At 39.3% G+C, this 16,420-nt stretch overlaps 2 protein-coding genes across 2 annotated transcripts; one reads left to right on the top strand and one right to left on the bottom strand.

Annotated features, from left to right (window-relative positions):
• Positions 1 to 417: 417 nt before the first annotated feature.
• Positions 418 to 15,980, bottom strand: zgc:175280 (cationic amino acid transporter 2 family protein). Its single transcript, XM_063895433.1, has 13 exons — positions 15,893 to 15,980; positions 14,645 to 14,651; positions 5,684 to 6,054; positions 5,283 to 5,438; positions 4,944 to 5,100; positions 4,211 to 4,344; positions 3,880 to 4,102; positions 3,531 to 3,667; positions 3,330 to 3,432; positions 2,279 to 2,403; positions 2,023 to 2,189; positions 1,355 to 1,463; positions 418 to 1,248 (listed from the first exon to the last, which is right to left on the bottom strand). Exons 1-13 carry the CDS (start codon positions 15,978 to 15,980, stop codon positions 1,106 to 1,108), a joined length of 1,920 nt encoding a protein of 639 aa, XP_063751503.1. The 3' UTR covers positions 418 to 1,105.
• On the top strand, positions 9,795 to 14,042 carry casr (calcium-sensing receptor). Its single transcript, XM_063895431.1, has 6 exons — positions 9,795 to 9,979; positions 10,067 to 10,373; positions 10,524 to 11,363; positions 11,453 to 11,683; positions 12,427 to 12,550; positions 12,638 to 14,042. The coding sequence occupies exons 1-6, from the start codon at positions 9,795 to 9,797 to the stop codon at positions 13,771 to 13,773; spliced, it is 2,823 nt and encodes a 940-aa protein (XP_063751501.1). The 3' UTR covers positions 13,774 to 14,042.
• Positions 15,981 to 16,420: the final 440 nt, after the last annotated feature.

Genomic DNA, 16,420 nt, shown 5'->3' with positions numbered 1-16,420 from the left:
GCCAAAGCCAGTGACGTAAAACTCGAGGTCTGCCTTCTGATTGGCTAACAAGCATTCACTTGGTGGGCTTTGTAAACTGTACCTCCTCAAACAAACCACGCCTTTTATGGGTTCCTATCACGTGTTGAAATAAGTGTGTCATTTTATCAAAACATTTAACCATTGGCAGGTTTCTTGTAAAGTCTTCAAATTCACAGGTATAGCTTTAAGGAAAGAGAAGAAATACAAGGGAAAAAAGAAATAAAGATAAACATAATGTTTTTCATGGACTTAATTATCCCAAAGTTAAAATGTCATGTTTATTTCACAAAAAATTAAACATTTTACATGATTACAAATAAATGTACCACTGGATTAATAACACGATTAGGCTACATCAGAGTTTGGTGAAGCTGATAAACAATTAAGGAGCTCAAAAGAAGAAAAATCCTGCCTATAGTAATGTAATGTGTATTATTCATTAAAAAAACATGTAAAAAAGAACATGAGCAAAATGTGAGGTAATTGTGAGTTTTGACCAAATGAGGAAATGCAGAAAACTCAAAAATGATAATTTCTTTGACCAAATGTTGTACATTGATTGCAAAAATAATGAAACTACACAGGGGTTTACCTCTTTATCAATTGTTGTTAATCAATGTTTATACGTAAATCAGTAAACCAAAAGAAGAAGAGCTTCATGCAGAGATAATGTCAGTGCTATTTATGTATACTAGTTTGTACCTGGACCTGGATTAATACTGAGAAAAACCAAGAGGTATCGCCCTCAGTGAGGGATGAATAATCCCTGCTTAATGTCTATTAAAATTGTATTAATTTTGCGGTTTGTGGTTGATTGCATTTCTTATTGTATTAAAATTCAATCTAAATGCACCCAAAAACTTTCCTAGACATTCAAAATTACAAAAAAACAAGATAAAAACAATAGGTCAGAGGTTGTGACTGAAATGCTCCATTTTTTTAACTCTCAGAATTCATAAAACAAACACGTTATGGTCATTTATGCACACTGGCCAAGTTCTTTTTCAAAAGAAAATGTTTAGTTCGATGCTCGATGATACTCCAACTTGTGCTTATATCAGAAAATCAAAAGGTGTCCTATGGTTTAGTCATTAAAGTCTTGTCCCGGATCAAAGCGTTGGTCCATAGTGGTGTTGATGCTGTGAATACTGACGTGGTTCTGTGAGTTTTGGAGCCTTTGTTTCTGCACACTGTGCTGAACACCATAACAGAAGTAAATGATTAAACCTGTAGGGAAAAAAGTTACATCTTAGATGGTTTTGCTTTTTTAAAATGTTTTTACAGATTTTCTTTCAATAAAATGTTTAATTTAAAGCTTATATTCTTCACATACCTACTGCCATCCACACTGCATAGCGAATCCATGTGTCTGATCCAAGTTGAACCATAAGATAGACATTGACTAAGGTGCTGAAAATAGGAAGCAGCGGAACAAAAGGAACCTGTGCACATGAGAGAGAAAAATCATTACAAAATTATGCCAAAGCAATGAAAAAGTATTCCATTTTCCCCCGCGCTGCACTGGGCCCCTAATACCAAAGCCAATTCCTCATATGTGTAAACCTGCTTGGTAATAAAACCGATTCTGATTCTGTTTTCAAAATGCATGTACCAAATTGGTCCAATAGGTGTCACAGTTGTACATTGGAAGTAGGTAAGAACTATAACGCAGGTGTTGCTGGAAGGAGGGACACAAATAGTTAGTTGTAATGGTTATAGATTGATACTATAACAGTTTATTTGTCAGGTTATAATATGAGATATGTTTTGAAATGCAGATACCATATAACTATTTTAGATATACTATGTCAAACATTTTTAAAGGCTATAGTAGGATATTTTTCTAAATGAATGAACATTTTTTCCACAGACGTCACATACGATATGTTTGGTTTTGGTTACATTCTATACTAGCCATTGATTATTTTAATGGCTATTATGACATATTATTCTACGATGTTTTATGGATGTTTGTGTGCTCTTAAGGTAGAGGTAGTATACCATGAAAGCAGCTTTGGTCGAGTTCTGTGGATGCCTCCAGATGACCAGTGTGATGAAGACGAATACCAGTGCGATGATAAAGACACAAAGTAAACTCCACCACTCCAAGGCCTGCAGGGAGTCCACAGCTCTATTTATGACGAGGCTTAGGATGATAGCTAAAAAGACTGAGGAGAACATAGTAAGTCCAATGGTTACTAACAATGAAAATCATGTGTATGCTACAATAGAGGATTGTGTTAGAAAGACCACTTACTCATAAAAACAGTTAAGACTGACACATTTTCTGATGTCCGTGAAGTCGCTTGTGAAGGAGGAAATAATATCCCATTAACCGTAAAGGGTTCTGGTTTGCTGTCCTCGCTGAGGTCTGCTTGGTACCTGTACAAGTAAAGATAATATAACTAAATGCACCCAAGCCTTGAGGAAACATAACATTTATTTTATATATCCGGATATCAGAATCAGATTCTGAAATACTTTATTCATTCCAATTGGGAAATGTTTTCGTTGCCACAGCAAAACACAATACAATATGAAGCATAGCAAAAAAATAGAAATAAAAATAAGAAATATACAGATAGTAAATAGTGCAATGTAAAGGAAAATATGATATAAATGTACAATGTAAATTGTAAAGTGTAAAGTGTGCATGTTATGTCCAGTTAACAGAGAGGCTGTGGAGCAGTGAGTTGTCCAGCTAGATGGGAATTATTGTACAGTGTATTGCAGTGGACAGGACTGTTCTCCTGTACCTGTCCTTGTGACAGCGGAGCTGGAGCAGTCTGTTGGAGAAGGAGCTCTGCTGTCCTTCCAGCTGCAGGTGGATATGTTTGACTTAAACAGGGGGGTTTGGTGGGTTTTACTCTTGGTGTCCTTTTTTCTCTGGTCAATCAAAGTATTCAAACCCCTGTCTATAATAAAGTTATGTTCTATTAATGATTCCAACACACACCAGGCCGATGTCATCTTATTTAATGATACTGTATGTCGTCATTACTAGGAGGTTAAATGGAAGGAAGAAATGCACTAGGTCATTAACCATTTTCCAACTTCAACACCATTCATAAACATGAGCTCTTCAGTCATATTGCCTATTAAGAATTGAGCAATAATACCACACACATTTTCATTATTGTAAATACTTTAAATTAAGCGCTGCTGTATGGCTCGGTTAGAGCAGGAGGCCCATGTACTTTGGCTCAGTCCCTGCTGTGTTATCCCCTCTATCTCCCGCTTTCAACACTTTCACTCTCAAACAAAGGCTAAACTGGGCCAAAAAGAAAAAAGAGAAGAAACGATCTTACCTTAATATTAGGATGCATATGGCAACAAGAGTGTAGGCAAAGAGTGTTCCAATTGACATCATGTCAACCAGCGCCTTGAGGTCAAACAACAGAGCCATGATCGCTGAAAAACACAGTCGATAATAAGAAAGATACTGTCATTAAATAATATTTCAACTACAACTTTCAGGAAAGCATTCAAAATTGTCTGATGTATTTTACCTGCTACAACACCTGAGACCAGAGTCGCTATAACAGGACTTTGTCTTTCACTCATTTTACTGAGAGGGCTGAAAAGAAGTCCGTCTCTGGCCATGGCAAAGAGAACGCGGGGCATCGGGAACATTGATCCCAGTAGACTGTGGGAGAAACGATAAAATAACTAATGTAGGCCTATGTCATGACTCTGTTCGTGTTAAGTATGTACTGTAACTCTGATTCCAATGATCTTCATCTACAGGATGTACTGTACTGTTAGCAAAGGAAAACGTGAAATAATTGATCCTAGAAATTGATGATTTATGGTAATTGATAGATGTGGCAGTTAAAAAGTGCACGCTGTGTTTCATACCTTGTTGACAGAGCACAGAGAGATCCCACCGACACGACATACTTTGCAGGGCCCCAACCAATGTATGTAAAGGCCACCGGCAAGGGGCTGTTAACACTGAGCAGATAATACGGCATCATGAGAGTCAGGGCTGCAGACACACCAAAGTAAGCTAGGAAGCAGATGAGGAGTGACGCCACAATGCCGAGTGGGATCGACTTCTGAGGGTGTTTAACCTCCTCTCCTGAAAAAGAAACACATTATTATCATACCGTACAGTAGCTTATTTAGTTCTATATCATGCTATGGCACTGCATCTTCTCTTTGTCTCTATATGTGTGAATTAATTTACCTGTTGTGGCAATGCAGTCGAATCCAACAAATGCATAAAAGCATGTGGCTGCTCCTGCTAATGTCCCCTCAAAGCCAAAGGGGAAAAATCCTCCACTGCCAAATATGGCGGTGTCGTTCAGCGATGTGTAGTTTCTGTAAAGAGTAGACAGGTTGGGGCTTGGTCATGCAACAATAATCAAACAAATAATAACTTAGCAGTAGCAACCAAATACGGTTTCTTAACAATAATTTCATTAAAGGTGCCATATTCTGCTCATTTTCAGGTTCATATTAGTATTTAGTGCCTCTACTGGGACATGTCTCCATGCTTTAATGTTCAAAAGCTCTTTATTGTTCTCATACTGTCTGTGCTGCAGCACCTCTTTTCACCCTCTGTCTGAAACCAGAGCCCAGTCTGCTCTGAATGGTTAGCTGGCCGGCTCTACTGTGATTAGTCAACGCTTAGATGTGTCCCGCCCCTTAGCCTACCACATACAATGTGTCGGAGTGTTACAAAGTGGTGTCACTATGTTACAGAAGTAAACAGAGGAGTCCAATGGAGGTGTTTCAGGCAGGGGTGGAGTGTTGGAGAGATAACATACACAAAAACCTATACGACACACTACAATAAAAGGAAAACCCCCAAATAGCATAATGGGGCCTCTTTAAATACAGCAGATAACAACATCGAGAGTTGAGTTGGTGTGTTATGTTGTGGAAACGTTTTAAATAAAGATGATATGAAGACTTACTCAAATGGATTAAGCAGAGATTCTTCACCAAGTTGCCAGTTGTTGATGTCCCCCTTAATGAATCCAGTGACGATAACAAACAGCAACACCAGGACGTTCACTGCTGTAAAAACCTTATTCACAACAGCTGACTCTTTAGCGCCAAATGCAAGAATCCCTACGAGAAACACAAAAATATAAAGTTGCTCATGGCACAATTGAACCTGGAAAATTGCATTAAAAATATATCATAAAATGTGATTATCTACTGTTTTCTCCTTAATTTTCCACACATAATTCATAATCATAAATTCGTGTCACAGGGTCACAGGTCACAGGGGTTTGGATTATGAAACTTGCCTGCCAATAGCATTATGAGGCCTGCTGCAAAGAAGTCTGGGTAGGGAGCTAATCCAGGAAAATTCATCGCAGCCTGTTTGCCCAGAGTTTTGGCAAAGACATTTCCAATGAGATCATCAAAGGTCCCACTCCATGCTCTGGCAACACTCGACGTCCCTTAAAAGCAGTAAATAAATAGATTTTTAAATAAAGGATATACAGCATGGGTTCATTGACAAAATAAATGACTAAATAGGGCAACCGGTTATATAAAAACAAACATCTTATCCAACATATGTTTTAATTAAAGACTTGAGGCTTGTATAGAACTGTTAAGAGGATAGAAGTATTTACTCATGTGACTTTTCCAAGATGACTATTAAACCTTTTTGACACATAAATATATTCAGCAATATTCCTACCTATGACATAGGACAGCAACAAGTTCCAGCCGGTGATAAAAGCCCATATCTCGCCCACGGTCACGTAGCTGTAGAGGTAGGCAGAGCCAGTCTTGGGAACACGGGCTCCAAATTCAGCATAGCAAAGTCCCGCAAAGACGGAGGCCACGGCTGCTATCAGGAAGGCGATTATGATACTCGGGCCGGCCACAGTTCTGGCCACTTCTCCCGACAGCACATACACACCGGCCCCCAGTGTGCTGCCGACCCCCAGGGCCACCAGGTCGAGAGTAGTCAGGCATCGGCGGAAGTTGGACACCTCTCCTTCAGGCTCCAGAGGTTTCCTACGGGACAGGCTCTTCAGAAACAGCAGGATCTTTGAACCTGACATCCTGCGAAAGAAAAACATTTCATTGTTTGCTGAAGGTGGAAAATCTTAGAAAAAGGATGAAGCACGACTTGTCAAATATATGACAGACAGTGGTTGGAAAATACCAGTTTGAGGTTAACACACTGAATAAAATATTGTCTAGAAAATAATGTGATGATGTGCTCCCTTTAAACATTCTTAGACACAAATGAACTCTCCTCTCTTAATCTGCAACATGGGTCTCACTGCATGGCATGAATCTTGAGTCTAATAAACAAATGCTGCTATAGTTTGAATCCGTAAAACTTGCGTGAGGGACACAGGCAGAAGTAATTACATTTTTACACCGCATTATTTTGTGTTTTGGCTGTCAGATTGCGTTTACACAGGAATACTTTCATCATAGTTACATGCAAAGTCAATTGTTTTCCTAATTTAAATCATATCCAGTATATTACAGGTTTCTCATAAGAAAGACATCCTTACCTTTCCTCTGAATGCTACAGTGTGAGTGTGTTTTGATCCGTCCCGGTCCACACACTAACTGTGAGGATAAATCCACTCACTGTGAACTTGTTGCGGCTCAACATTTTTGACACATTATGTTACATTTCATACATATGTGTCATTTCTGAAAGGACAGGATCAGATTGATTTGTTTGAGGGCTTTTCTGGCATGTCAAACAATAACAGGAATTCCATAAATGGCTTTCTTTATGAAATGTGTGTGTAGATGGAGGCTTTCATGCCATATTCTGCTTACATTTTTCTTAATAAATAAACAGTATCTCAATCAGGATTAATAGTAAATATAACAACAATAATAATGTGCTTCAAATATGTTTAATTTTGGATATTCTGAGTGTCGCAAAAAAAAAGATGTATTATTAATATACACTCAGTTTTTAGATATCCTTTATTTTAATCTATTGCCGGCTGAAAACAATCAATGCTGAGTGAAAACAGTACAACTAATCCCACAGTTTTACACAGCCAAGGAATAGGACTGTACTTTTACTTTTTCACTCAGTGTTGTGGATTTTAATAGCAAAAAAAAGTCTAAAATTGTATAACCACCTCCAGATGAGTAAATGTGCTTTGCTCAACTCCACCACTGCATTCAGTAATATGAAAAGCATGCACTCGGATTCGGTTTGAACTTAATACATGTAACTTAACATTACTCTATAACTGTTGCATCACTTTATAACCAAATGTTTTTAAAGGCCACATGAGTGAGTCATACGCTACTGATTACTAACCTGAATTATAGTGAAATAACTGAACTTTTGTGCAGTTTTATCTGTATTCATTTAAAACTGAAACACATTTTTCCTACAGCAAGTTAACTCTGACTGTGAGGGATTGTCTTCTATGTTGCAGCATGCATCCCGTACTATTTCATCCTAATAGGCATTTTGTCTTAATCCTTTTCAAGCACAGTGAAAGAAATTAAACTACAAGACTAACCTATGAAACTATAAAGCAACTTCAGAATTCAGTTTTTTATTCTTTGTCGGATGTCTAATGTGCCTAACGTCATGGACACGGCGTTGGGTTGTGCCACAGATAAGTCAACATGTTGTAAAGTGAATTTTTTTTTCTCTGGCGACTTCTGCTAAGCAACAAATTGAAGACCCGTTCAGCAGAGCATAAGGAAGCAGCTAATTGTTTGAGGAACATCATGGTGCGATCCACTGCTTCTAGGGGCTCCTGGTATCATGTCTCTTCCGGTACATTTGCAATAAAGGATAAAGATAGAGAACCCTGGATGTAAAACAAGGAGATTTCACTTATAATTTGAGATTTCATACAAAGAAATCCATGAGTGGTTGTACAGACACAAAAGTCCAGTTACACTTCTTGAAAAACACATACATGAATGTGTCTCCATCTCATATTCTAGCTACCATACATAAGGAGGCCAGTTTGCATGATTGTATTCTTGAAACCCTGTACTAAAAGTGGATTATGTTGAAATCTTACCACCGTAGGTTGTGATGACTTCAGTTTAGGTGAAGTGAACTGTGAGTAGACTTCATTAGCTGAAGGAAATGGACTACCCCTCTCCCTGTTAATGATTCATCTGCAGAGAGAGGTTCATAAGCTCACCCCATTGTCCAGTGAATTCATTCAGCACCAGGGATATTTTGGGGAAAACACCGTCATATCTGTGTATACCTGCAGGTTAACAAGCATATTTAAAACCCACAGGAGTTCAGGGGGTAAGTTTAATGTTATTTTCCATCTTCAGAGTTTTAATTACTTTTTAATTGGAGTTAAAAATCTTTGAATACACTTTTCTTTTTAAAATTCCCTTCTGTTTAATATCCAACAACATTATCTTACATTCAGTTTTTTTTATCTATTTGGAAAAAGTAGGAACATTTTAATTTTGTAAGAAATTATTATTCCTTTTTTATGATTGTGTTTTTTTTAATAGCAAGGATAATGGATAACAAATACATTTGTCTCAAAGAGAGAAAAGATGTGAAGAAGGGAATAAGAGCCTCGTGAAAAATGTTTTGACGTCTGACCAAAAGAGGGTTTTTTCAGTCCTGTTTTTTCCAAGCTTGAATTTTGAGAAGAAAAAATAAATCTGACTTTTTCTTTACATTTTTAATTGAATCTGAACAGAAAATTCACTTTTGTCTGATCTAAAAAAAAGGAGCCCTAATCCTTTTCCGTGATGATGCATTACTTTGGCAGGCACACACATAGTGTACATAGTGTCCATCACACTAACAATTATAAAATCTATACAAGATCTGTACAGGTACTGTATCTGTCCCGTTTTAAGCTCAGCACGAAGCATATTCCAATGCTTGATAGACATTAATGAAGAAGCTGAATGGGCATGGAGGACATAACATATTAAAGTTTGACATCGGAAAATTCTAAAATGTATTTTGTAGGTACTTGCTGATTTATTGCAAACGGTTTCCACCAATAATGATGGCAAAAGGAAATTAAAATCGATCTGACATAGCTATGAAGTGAAAGCGGCAAACAGAGGCTCTTACAGCCGTTAGCCCCCTTCATTATCACAGCTCTGCCCCAGCATTTTTCCAGCAGTATTAGCCAGGCGCAGACGGCTTCTCTCCATGGTGACTGGGTTCACTGGCCACAGCATGAGACCGAGCGCTCGCAGGAAGGAGGGTCATTAGAGTGTGACTTCACTAATGTAAATCCACAATCTATTTTGGTTCAGATGGATATTTCCAGCAGCAGGACTGCAGTGTTACTGAGGTGTGAAATGTTAAAATGAATTTCTTCTTAAAGCTAGAGCAGAAACTCTTAACTCCCAAACATATGAAACTGCGTAGTCCTGTTAGAGTAGTATAGCCTCAGGTCACGTTGGCTATTAACACCATTTTTGACACTCTTTATGTGGGAAAGTGAGCTCAGTGCTTGACATTTATCCACACTGCTAAATCCCCATAAGGATGTACTGTATATATCTTGTTGAGGTTATCAAGAGCCAAGAGTCAAGCCTTATAATTGCCGCTTTTCCTTTATAACAACAAAGTTTTAATTAGATGCTGTTTTATTTCAGAATGTATGTATGGCATAGCTGAATTAAGCCCATTGGCTACAAAATCCTAATACATTTCCCCTCTTTTCTACAGTCAGACATCTCATCAGTGTAAACATGAAAAACGCAAAACAGCGCAGCAGGAAGATCGACAGGAGAAGATAAAACTGAGAGTGCCTTCACTCCGGGGAGTTGTAGAAGAATAATACGGCCATTAGAAAGACAAGATGAGAGTTTTCCTGTACTACCTGATCGTGTTGGGGTCCAGTTATGTGATTTCTACCTACGGGCCCCATCAGAGAGCACAGATGACTGGAGATATTTTGCTCGGAGGTCTTTTCCCCATTCACTTTGGAGTCGCATCCAAAGACCAAGACCTCGCAGCTCGGCCTGAATCCACACAGTGTGTCAGGTAACATTTTGAAACAGGTTTTTATGACTTTACTCAATGAGTGTGATAAAATCATCTAAAATCCACCTCTTTTTTTGGCTTTGACAGGTTCAATTTTCGTGGTTTCCGTTGGCTTCAGGCCATGATTTATGCGATTGATGAGATAAACAACAGCAGTGACCTCCTGCCTAACATCACCCTGGGCTACAGGATCTTTGACACATGCAACACAGTGTCAAAAGCCCTGGAAGCTACTCTTAGCTTTGTGGCCCAAAATAAGATCGACTCCCTAAATTTAGATGAATTTTGTAACTGCACTGATCACATCCCGGCCACCATAGCAGTAGTAGGAGCAGCCGGATCTGCCGTGTCTACAGCTGTTGCAAACCTACTGGGTCTTTTCTATATTCCACAGGTTAGTACCACAAAACACTTCACCTGCATCCTGAAAATGTTATCAACAATAAATTTGAACTGGATAACTAATTTAAAAGTCTCCTGGATGATGTTTTAGCAACAAATTGATAAACCTTTTTTTGAATGACATGAAATCTTCCCGTTTCAGATCAGCTATGCCTCTTCTAGTCGCCTACTGAGCAACAAGAATCAGTACAAGTCCTTCATGAGAACCATTCCTACAGACGAGTATCAGGCCACAGCCATGGCAGACATCATTGAGTACTTTGAGTGGAACTGGGTAATTGCTGTGGCTTCAGATGATGACTACGGACGCCCAGGCATCGAGAAGTTTGAGAAGGAGATGGAAGAGCGAGACATCTGCATTCACCTTAATGAACTCATTTCTCAGTACTTTGAGGATCATGAAATCCAAGCGCTGGCTGACAGGATTGAGAACTCCACCGCTAAAGTAATTGTTGTGTTTGCCAGCGGCCCAGATGTGGAGCCTCTAATCAAAGAGATGGTGAGGAGAAACATCACAGATCGCATCTGGTTAGCCAGTGAAGCGTGGGCCAGCTCCTCTCTCATCGCTAAACCAGAATATCTTGATGTTGTAGCGGGGACTATTGGTTTTGCCCTGAAGGCAGGGCATATACCTGGCTTTAGAGGGTTCTTACAACAAGTCCAACCAAAGAGAGACAGTCATAATGAATTTGTCAGGGAGTTTTGGGAAGAAACCTTCAACTGTTATCTGGAAGACAGCCCAAGGCAGCAGGAGAGTGAGAATGGCAGCACTAGTTTCAGGCCTTCGTGTACTGGTGAGGAAGATATCACGCGCGTTGAGACCCCATACCTGGACTTCACACACCTTCGTATCTCCTATAATGTGTATGTTGCAGTTTATTCCATTGCACAGGCCCTGCAGGACATACTCACCTGCACACATGGACATGGACTCTTTGCCAACAATTCCTGTGCAGATTTAAAGAAAATGGAGGCATGGCAGGTAAAATGTTGCACATTCACCGCAAAAAACAAAGCAATGACATTCCTAGTAGTTTACAATTTTTTTAAATGTGTGGTTCTGTCTCTTAGGTCCTGAAGCAGCTCAGACACTTGAACTACACCAACAGCATGGGCGAAAAGATGCACTTTGACGAGAACGCAGACTTGGCAGCAAACTACACCATTATAAACTGGCACAGGTCTGCGGAGGACGGCTCTGTGTTGTTTCAGGAGGTCGGATACTACAACATGCACATCAAGAGGGGGGCCAAACTGTTTATCGATAAGACTCAGATTTTGTGGAATGGATACAGTTCTGAGGTCAGTCTAACTGGTATTAAGAGGATCTCCCCATTACAGTCACATATTCTGTTTTCCACTGTGATTTTGGTGTATTGTCCATTACCCTACAGCTGCTGCAGGGCCAGTCTTTAACATTAAGGCTAATATTAATTTAGCCCTTGGACCAACAATGGGACTTTAGCAACAAAGTTGGTATTTTTGTCCACATGGAGGCAGTAAAACCAGCTGTAAATACAACATTGACATACCGTATTATTACTGGATAACATTGTTTGCAAATACTATTAAGTGCTACCAGTTGCATACAGTGGTTTTACCAGAGCTGTAAACAAAATCAGTGGAGGGAGTGAGGTAAAAAACAAAAACAATCCGATAAAAACATACTAAAACCTTTGTTTAGCTAACGGGAATGGCAGAATTCACTGATAAATAACTAACGGCTTTCACATTGCACATTATGTGTAAATAGTTTAAGAGTGTGTCTGTAAGTTTGAAAGTTGGGGAATATTCAAACGCCAATTTGCCCAGATCCGGATAAATCCTGTTAGTCTAAGGGTTTGAATCTTCAGGTCCTTTATTTAAATATCATAACCTGTCGGCCCTTACTTCTTGCTGTTACTTCACTTCTGACTTTGTGGCAAAACAATATAATTTCCCCCCCAAAAAATGATCACACATTGTTTATAAAACCTTACACCAATGACATTTGAACGTCCATTATATCTGTATGTTCCGCTCTCTCTCACCTTTACATCCTATAGGTGCCATTCTCTAATTGCAGTGAGGACTGTGAACCTGGTACAAGAAAGGGGATCATTGACAGTATGCCCACATGCTGCTTTGAATGCACCGAGTGCTCAGATGGAGAGTACAGTAATCATAAAGGTATTGAACTGACAAACATTCCCAATCTGTTAATGTTAAACCTTTCTAATGTTGCCGTTCTACACATATTATTTTGTCTTTATACAGATGCCAGTGTTTGCATCAAGTGTCCTTATAACTCTTGGTCCAATGGGAACCACACATTCTGCTTCCTGAAGGAAATCGAGTTTCTCTCCTGGACAGAGCCATTCGGGATAGCTTTGGCCATATGTGCAGTACTCGGAGTGGTCATGACAGCATTTGTGATGGGAGTCTTTGTCAGATTTCGCAACACCCCAATAGTGAAGGCCACAAACCGAGAACTGTCGTACGTCCTCCTCTTCTCACTTATCTGTTGCTTCTCCAGCTCCCTCATCTTCATTGGAGAGCCGCAGGATTGGACATGTCGTTTACGCCAACCTGCCTTTGGTATCAGCTTTGTTCTCTGTATCTCCTGCATCCTTGTGAAAACCAACAGAGTACTTTTGGTATTCGAAGCCAAGATCCCCACAAGTCTCCATCGTAAATGGTGGGGATTGAACCTCCAGTTCCTGTTGGTGTTCCTGTGCACATTTGTCCAAGTCATGATATGTGTGGTGTGGCTTTACAACGCCCCTCCTTCCAGCTACAGGAATCACGACATTGATGAGATCATTTTTATCACCTGCAATGAGGGATCTGTGATGGCCCTTGGGTTTCTTATTGGCTACACGTGCCTCCTGGCAGCTATATGTTTTTTCTTTGCATTCAAATCTCGGAAACTTCCAGAAAACTTTACAGAGGCCAAGTTCATCACCTTCAGCATGCTCATATTCTTTATAGTTTGGATCTCTTTTATACCTGCGTACTTTAGTACTTACGGCAAGTTTGTTTCAGCTGTGGAAGTCATTGCTATACTGGCATCCAGCTTTGGGATGCTGGCCTGCATCTTCTTCAACAAGATCTACATCATCCTCTTCAAACCCTCCAGTAACACCATCGAGGAAGTCCGATGCAGCACCGCGGCCCACGCTTTCAAAGTAGCTGCCAAAGCTACACTGAAACATAATACGGCTACAAGAAAGAAATCCGGGAGCATTGGTGGATCTTCTGCCTCGAGCCCGTCCTCATCCATCAGCCTCAAGACCAACGGCAATGAAAGCGATGCGACTTCAGGAAAGCACAAACCGAGGATGAGCTTCGGCAGTGGAACAGTTACTCTGTCACTGAGCTTCGAGGAGTCGAGGAGGAGCTCTATCATGTGATCGCATCCGTGTGGTTGTGTCAAACATCAGCTTTGTCAATCCAAATAATTGACTGTATTTTATTTTGAAATGAATCTACACTTAGACCCTCTTATGTTCCCATCTCTTTTTTTTTCCTGTCTTTTTTACATTTTTTCAGAAAGATGTCTAACTGATATACGGGACACTATCTGAATCCTGTGACTTTTATTATTTTTAACTTGACCCCGATGTACACTAAGCCTATTAATATTAAAACAAGATTTTGTACAAATAAAAATATTACATTAGATCTTTCATTTGTTTTGTTTTTCTTATTTTATCACATCTGTCTATGAACCTACCTACCTGCCAAACAACCAACCAACGGTATCAGTAAGAGCTAACAAAAATATAGGTTTGTTTAGGACGGACAACACAGAGACAACATGGATCAATATTTGACTTATGGACTCCCTGGCTATTTGTAATTGGATTAATGAGACAACAAGAAGAACAGTATGAGTCAAACTATAAACACTTGTACAGGATGTGGAACAAACGCTATGTGCATTGCATTATGGGCAATCACAAGACAACAAAAGAAAAAGAAGTATAGTTCCTCAACATTACATTCTCAAATCCATGCCACCTTATTCAGGGTTTCTTTAGGTAGTACAAAGTGTCATCACAATATCACAGGCTGAACCACAACATCACCTCTTTTGTAATAAAACATTTGGGATTTCTTTATTTCTGTTTTTTTTTTTTTAATCCCCTCCAGGCAAAGACTCATTTCTACAATTAGACCCACAAACAGTAAAACTGTGCAGCTTATATTACTTGAATTACTTTGAAACATGATTATATATTTACTATGATAAACATGATCCAATACGCTGCTTTAAATAACCCAAACTCTCTCCGAAATTTAGATCTAAATACATACACTGCCCGACCGGAAAAAAAAGGTCACAAGCCTGTGGGGGGGGCCGTGCTATGATCTGGGGTTGCTGCAGTTGGTCTGGTCTAGGTTCAGCAACGTTATGTGCCCAAAGAATGAGGTCAGCTGACTACCTGAGTATACTGAATGACCAGGTTATTCCATCAATGGATGTTTTCTTCCCTGATGGCACGGGCATGATCCAAGGGGACAATGCCAGGATCCATCGGGCTCAAACTGTGAAAGAGTGGTTCAGGGAGCATGAGACATCATTTTAACACATGGATTGGCCCCCACAGAGTCCAGACCTGAGCCCGATTGAGTATCTTTGGGATGTGCTGGAGAAGACTTTCCGTCATCAACACAAGATCTTGGCGAAAAATTAACGCAAGACAGAAATAAATATTGTGACATTGCAGAAGCTTGTGGAAACGATGCCACAGAGAATGCGTGCCGGGATCAAAGCTAAAGGCGGTCCAACGAATATTAGAGTGACCTTTTTAGGTTTAGAAATACTAAACGTGCTGAAGGAGGTCTACTTTTTTGGTGCTTCTAACACATCACTGACAACTGCAAACAGAGCTGGCCATCTCACATGTTAATGTCAATATCGCAATAGGCCTACACTGCAAAGGTATGTCCTTACAGCATGGAGGAGGTATAGAGAGGAGGGAGGAGAAGGAACTGATTTTACTGATCCAACCTGTCTCATTATCAAGAATGAGGAAACTAAACTGTAACTATTTCCTACTTATAAAGACTCACAGACTTTTGAATAATAACAAGACAATAAAATAGTTTACATATTTATTATAACAAAAAGGAAAGGGGCATTCTGTATGTGCTTAGTATATCTGAAAGATAATAGTTATTATATTTTAAACACAGGCAAAAATCACTATATGCAAGTGAGGGAGAACGCCGTCTTAACCTCAGTCCAACATTCAAACCACAAAATACAAAAGCACTCAAATAAAGCAAAAGGTAATTATGAGTGAAATGAAAAGCAGAAATGTACAAAAGAAATCCGAGAAAATATACTTCTAATCAAATCAACTCAAGAAATACCGATATGATACAAAACAACGGTCATTCGTGTTAAGATGTCTGTATCCCAAAAATAAAAAAGCCTTTAAGGAGTGCTAAGAAGACCTGCCACATATGGGAGGATGACATGCTTGCTGAGACATTGAGTATCATGACTGACCTGAAGCGGGCTGAGGAGCAGCTGCACAGCCTCCTCTGTCGGCAGGAGGACAAGACCTTTATCCTCAGAGCCGGTGTAGCCCAGCAGAGAGACCAGCATGTTGTCTGTCTGATCTGCAGGGTGTGATGAGACAGATATTAGACACAATGACCAGGCACACTCGTACAACTCCACATGTAAAATATTACACAACTAAATTTCAACCCCTTCACCCCTTTAGTTAATAATTATCAATGTTTTTTCCCTTTAAATAAGGAAGTGCTGTCATAATGTATTTTGTGAAGTTCAAAAGAGAAACCCATACTTTAGTCCAACATATGGTAATTAATTAATATAATCTGGATCCAGATAAATGTGGCCCAAATAGCATTGCAGATTGAGTAATAAACATTCTAGTAAAGTAACTATACAAATATATAACATTTAAGATGCTAATTTTTTTATAATGAACCCAAAACTGTACATAAAATAGTTGAATATAATATAATAACATTAATTTCCTGAAAATTGTTGAAGAATATTGCATTAAAAAAATGATT

Source organism: Eleginops maclovinus, chromosome 11 (genome assembly GCF_036324505.1).
Source record: "Eleginops maclovinus isolate JMC-PN-2008 ecotype Puerto Natales chromosome 11, JC_Emac_rtc_rv5, whole genome shotgun sequence".
Classification (NCBI taxonomy): Eukaryota; Metazoa; Chordata; class Actinopteri; order Perciformes; family Eleginopidae; genus Eleginops; species Eleginops maclovinus.
The sequence above is the reverse complement of the archived record's forward strand: the minus strand, read 5'-3'. Positions and strand labels throughout refer to the sequence as shown.

Excerpts from the sequence above, each read along its gene's own strand:
- casr (XM_063895431.1), top strand. The coding sequence starts at position 9,795 with ATGAGAGTTTTCCTGTACTACCTGATCGTGTTGGGGTCCAGTTATGTG. Across the intron at positions 9,980-10,066 it reads GAATCCACACAGTGTGTCAG|GTTCAATTTTCGTGGTTTCC; the intron begins GTAACATTTTGA and ends TGGCTTTGACAG. Across the intron at positions 10,374-10,523 it reads GTCTTTTCTATATTCCACAG|ATCAGCTATGCCTCTTCTAG; the intron begins GTTAGTACCACA and ends TTCCCGTTTCAG.
- zgc:175280 (XM_063895433.1), bottom strand. The coding sequence starts at position 15,980 with ATGCTGGTCTCTCTGCTGGGCTACACCGGCTCTGAGGATAAAGGTCTT. Across the intron at positions 4,103-4,210 it reads CGACTGCATTGCCACAACAG|GAGAGGAGGTTAAACACCCT; the intron begins GTAAATTAATTC and ends TTTCTTTTTCAG. Across the intron at positions 3,433-3,530 it reads GGTCTCAGGTGTTGTAGCAG|CGATCATGGCTCTGTTGTTT; the intron begins GTAAAATACATC and ends TGTGTTTTTCAG.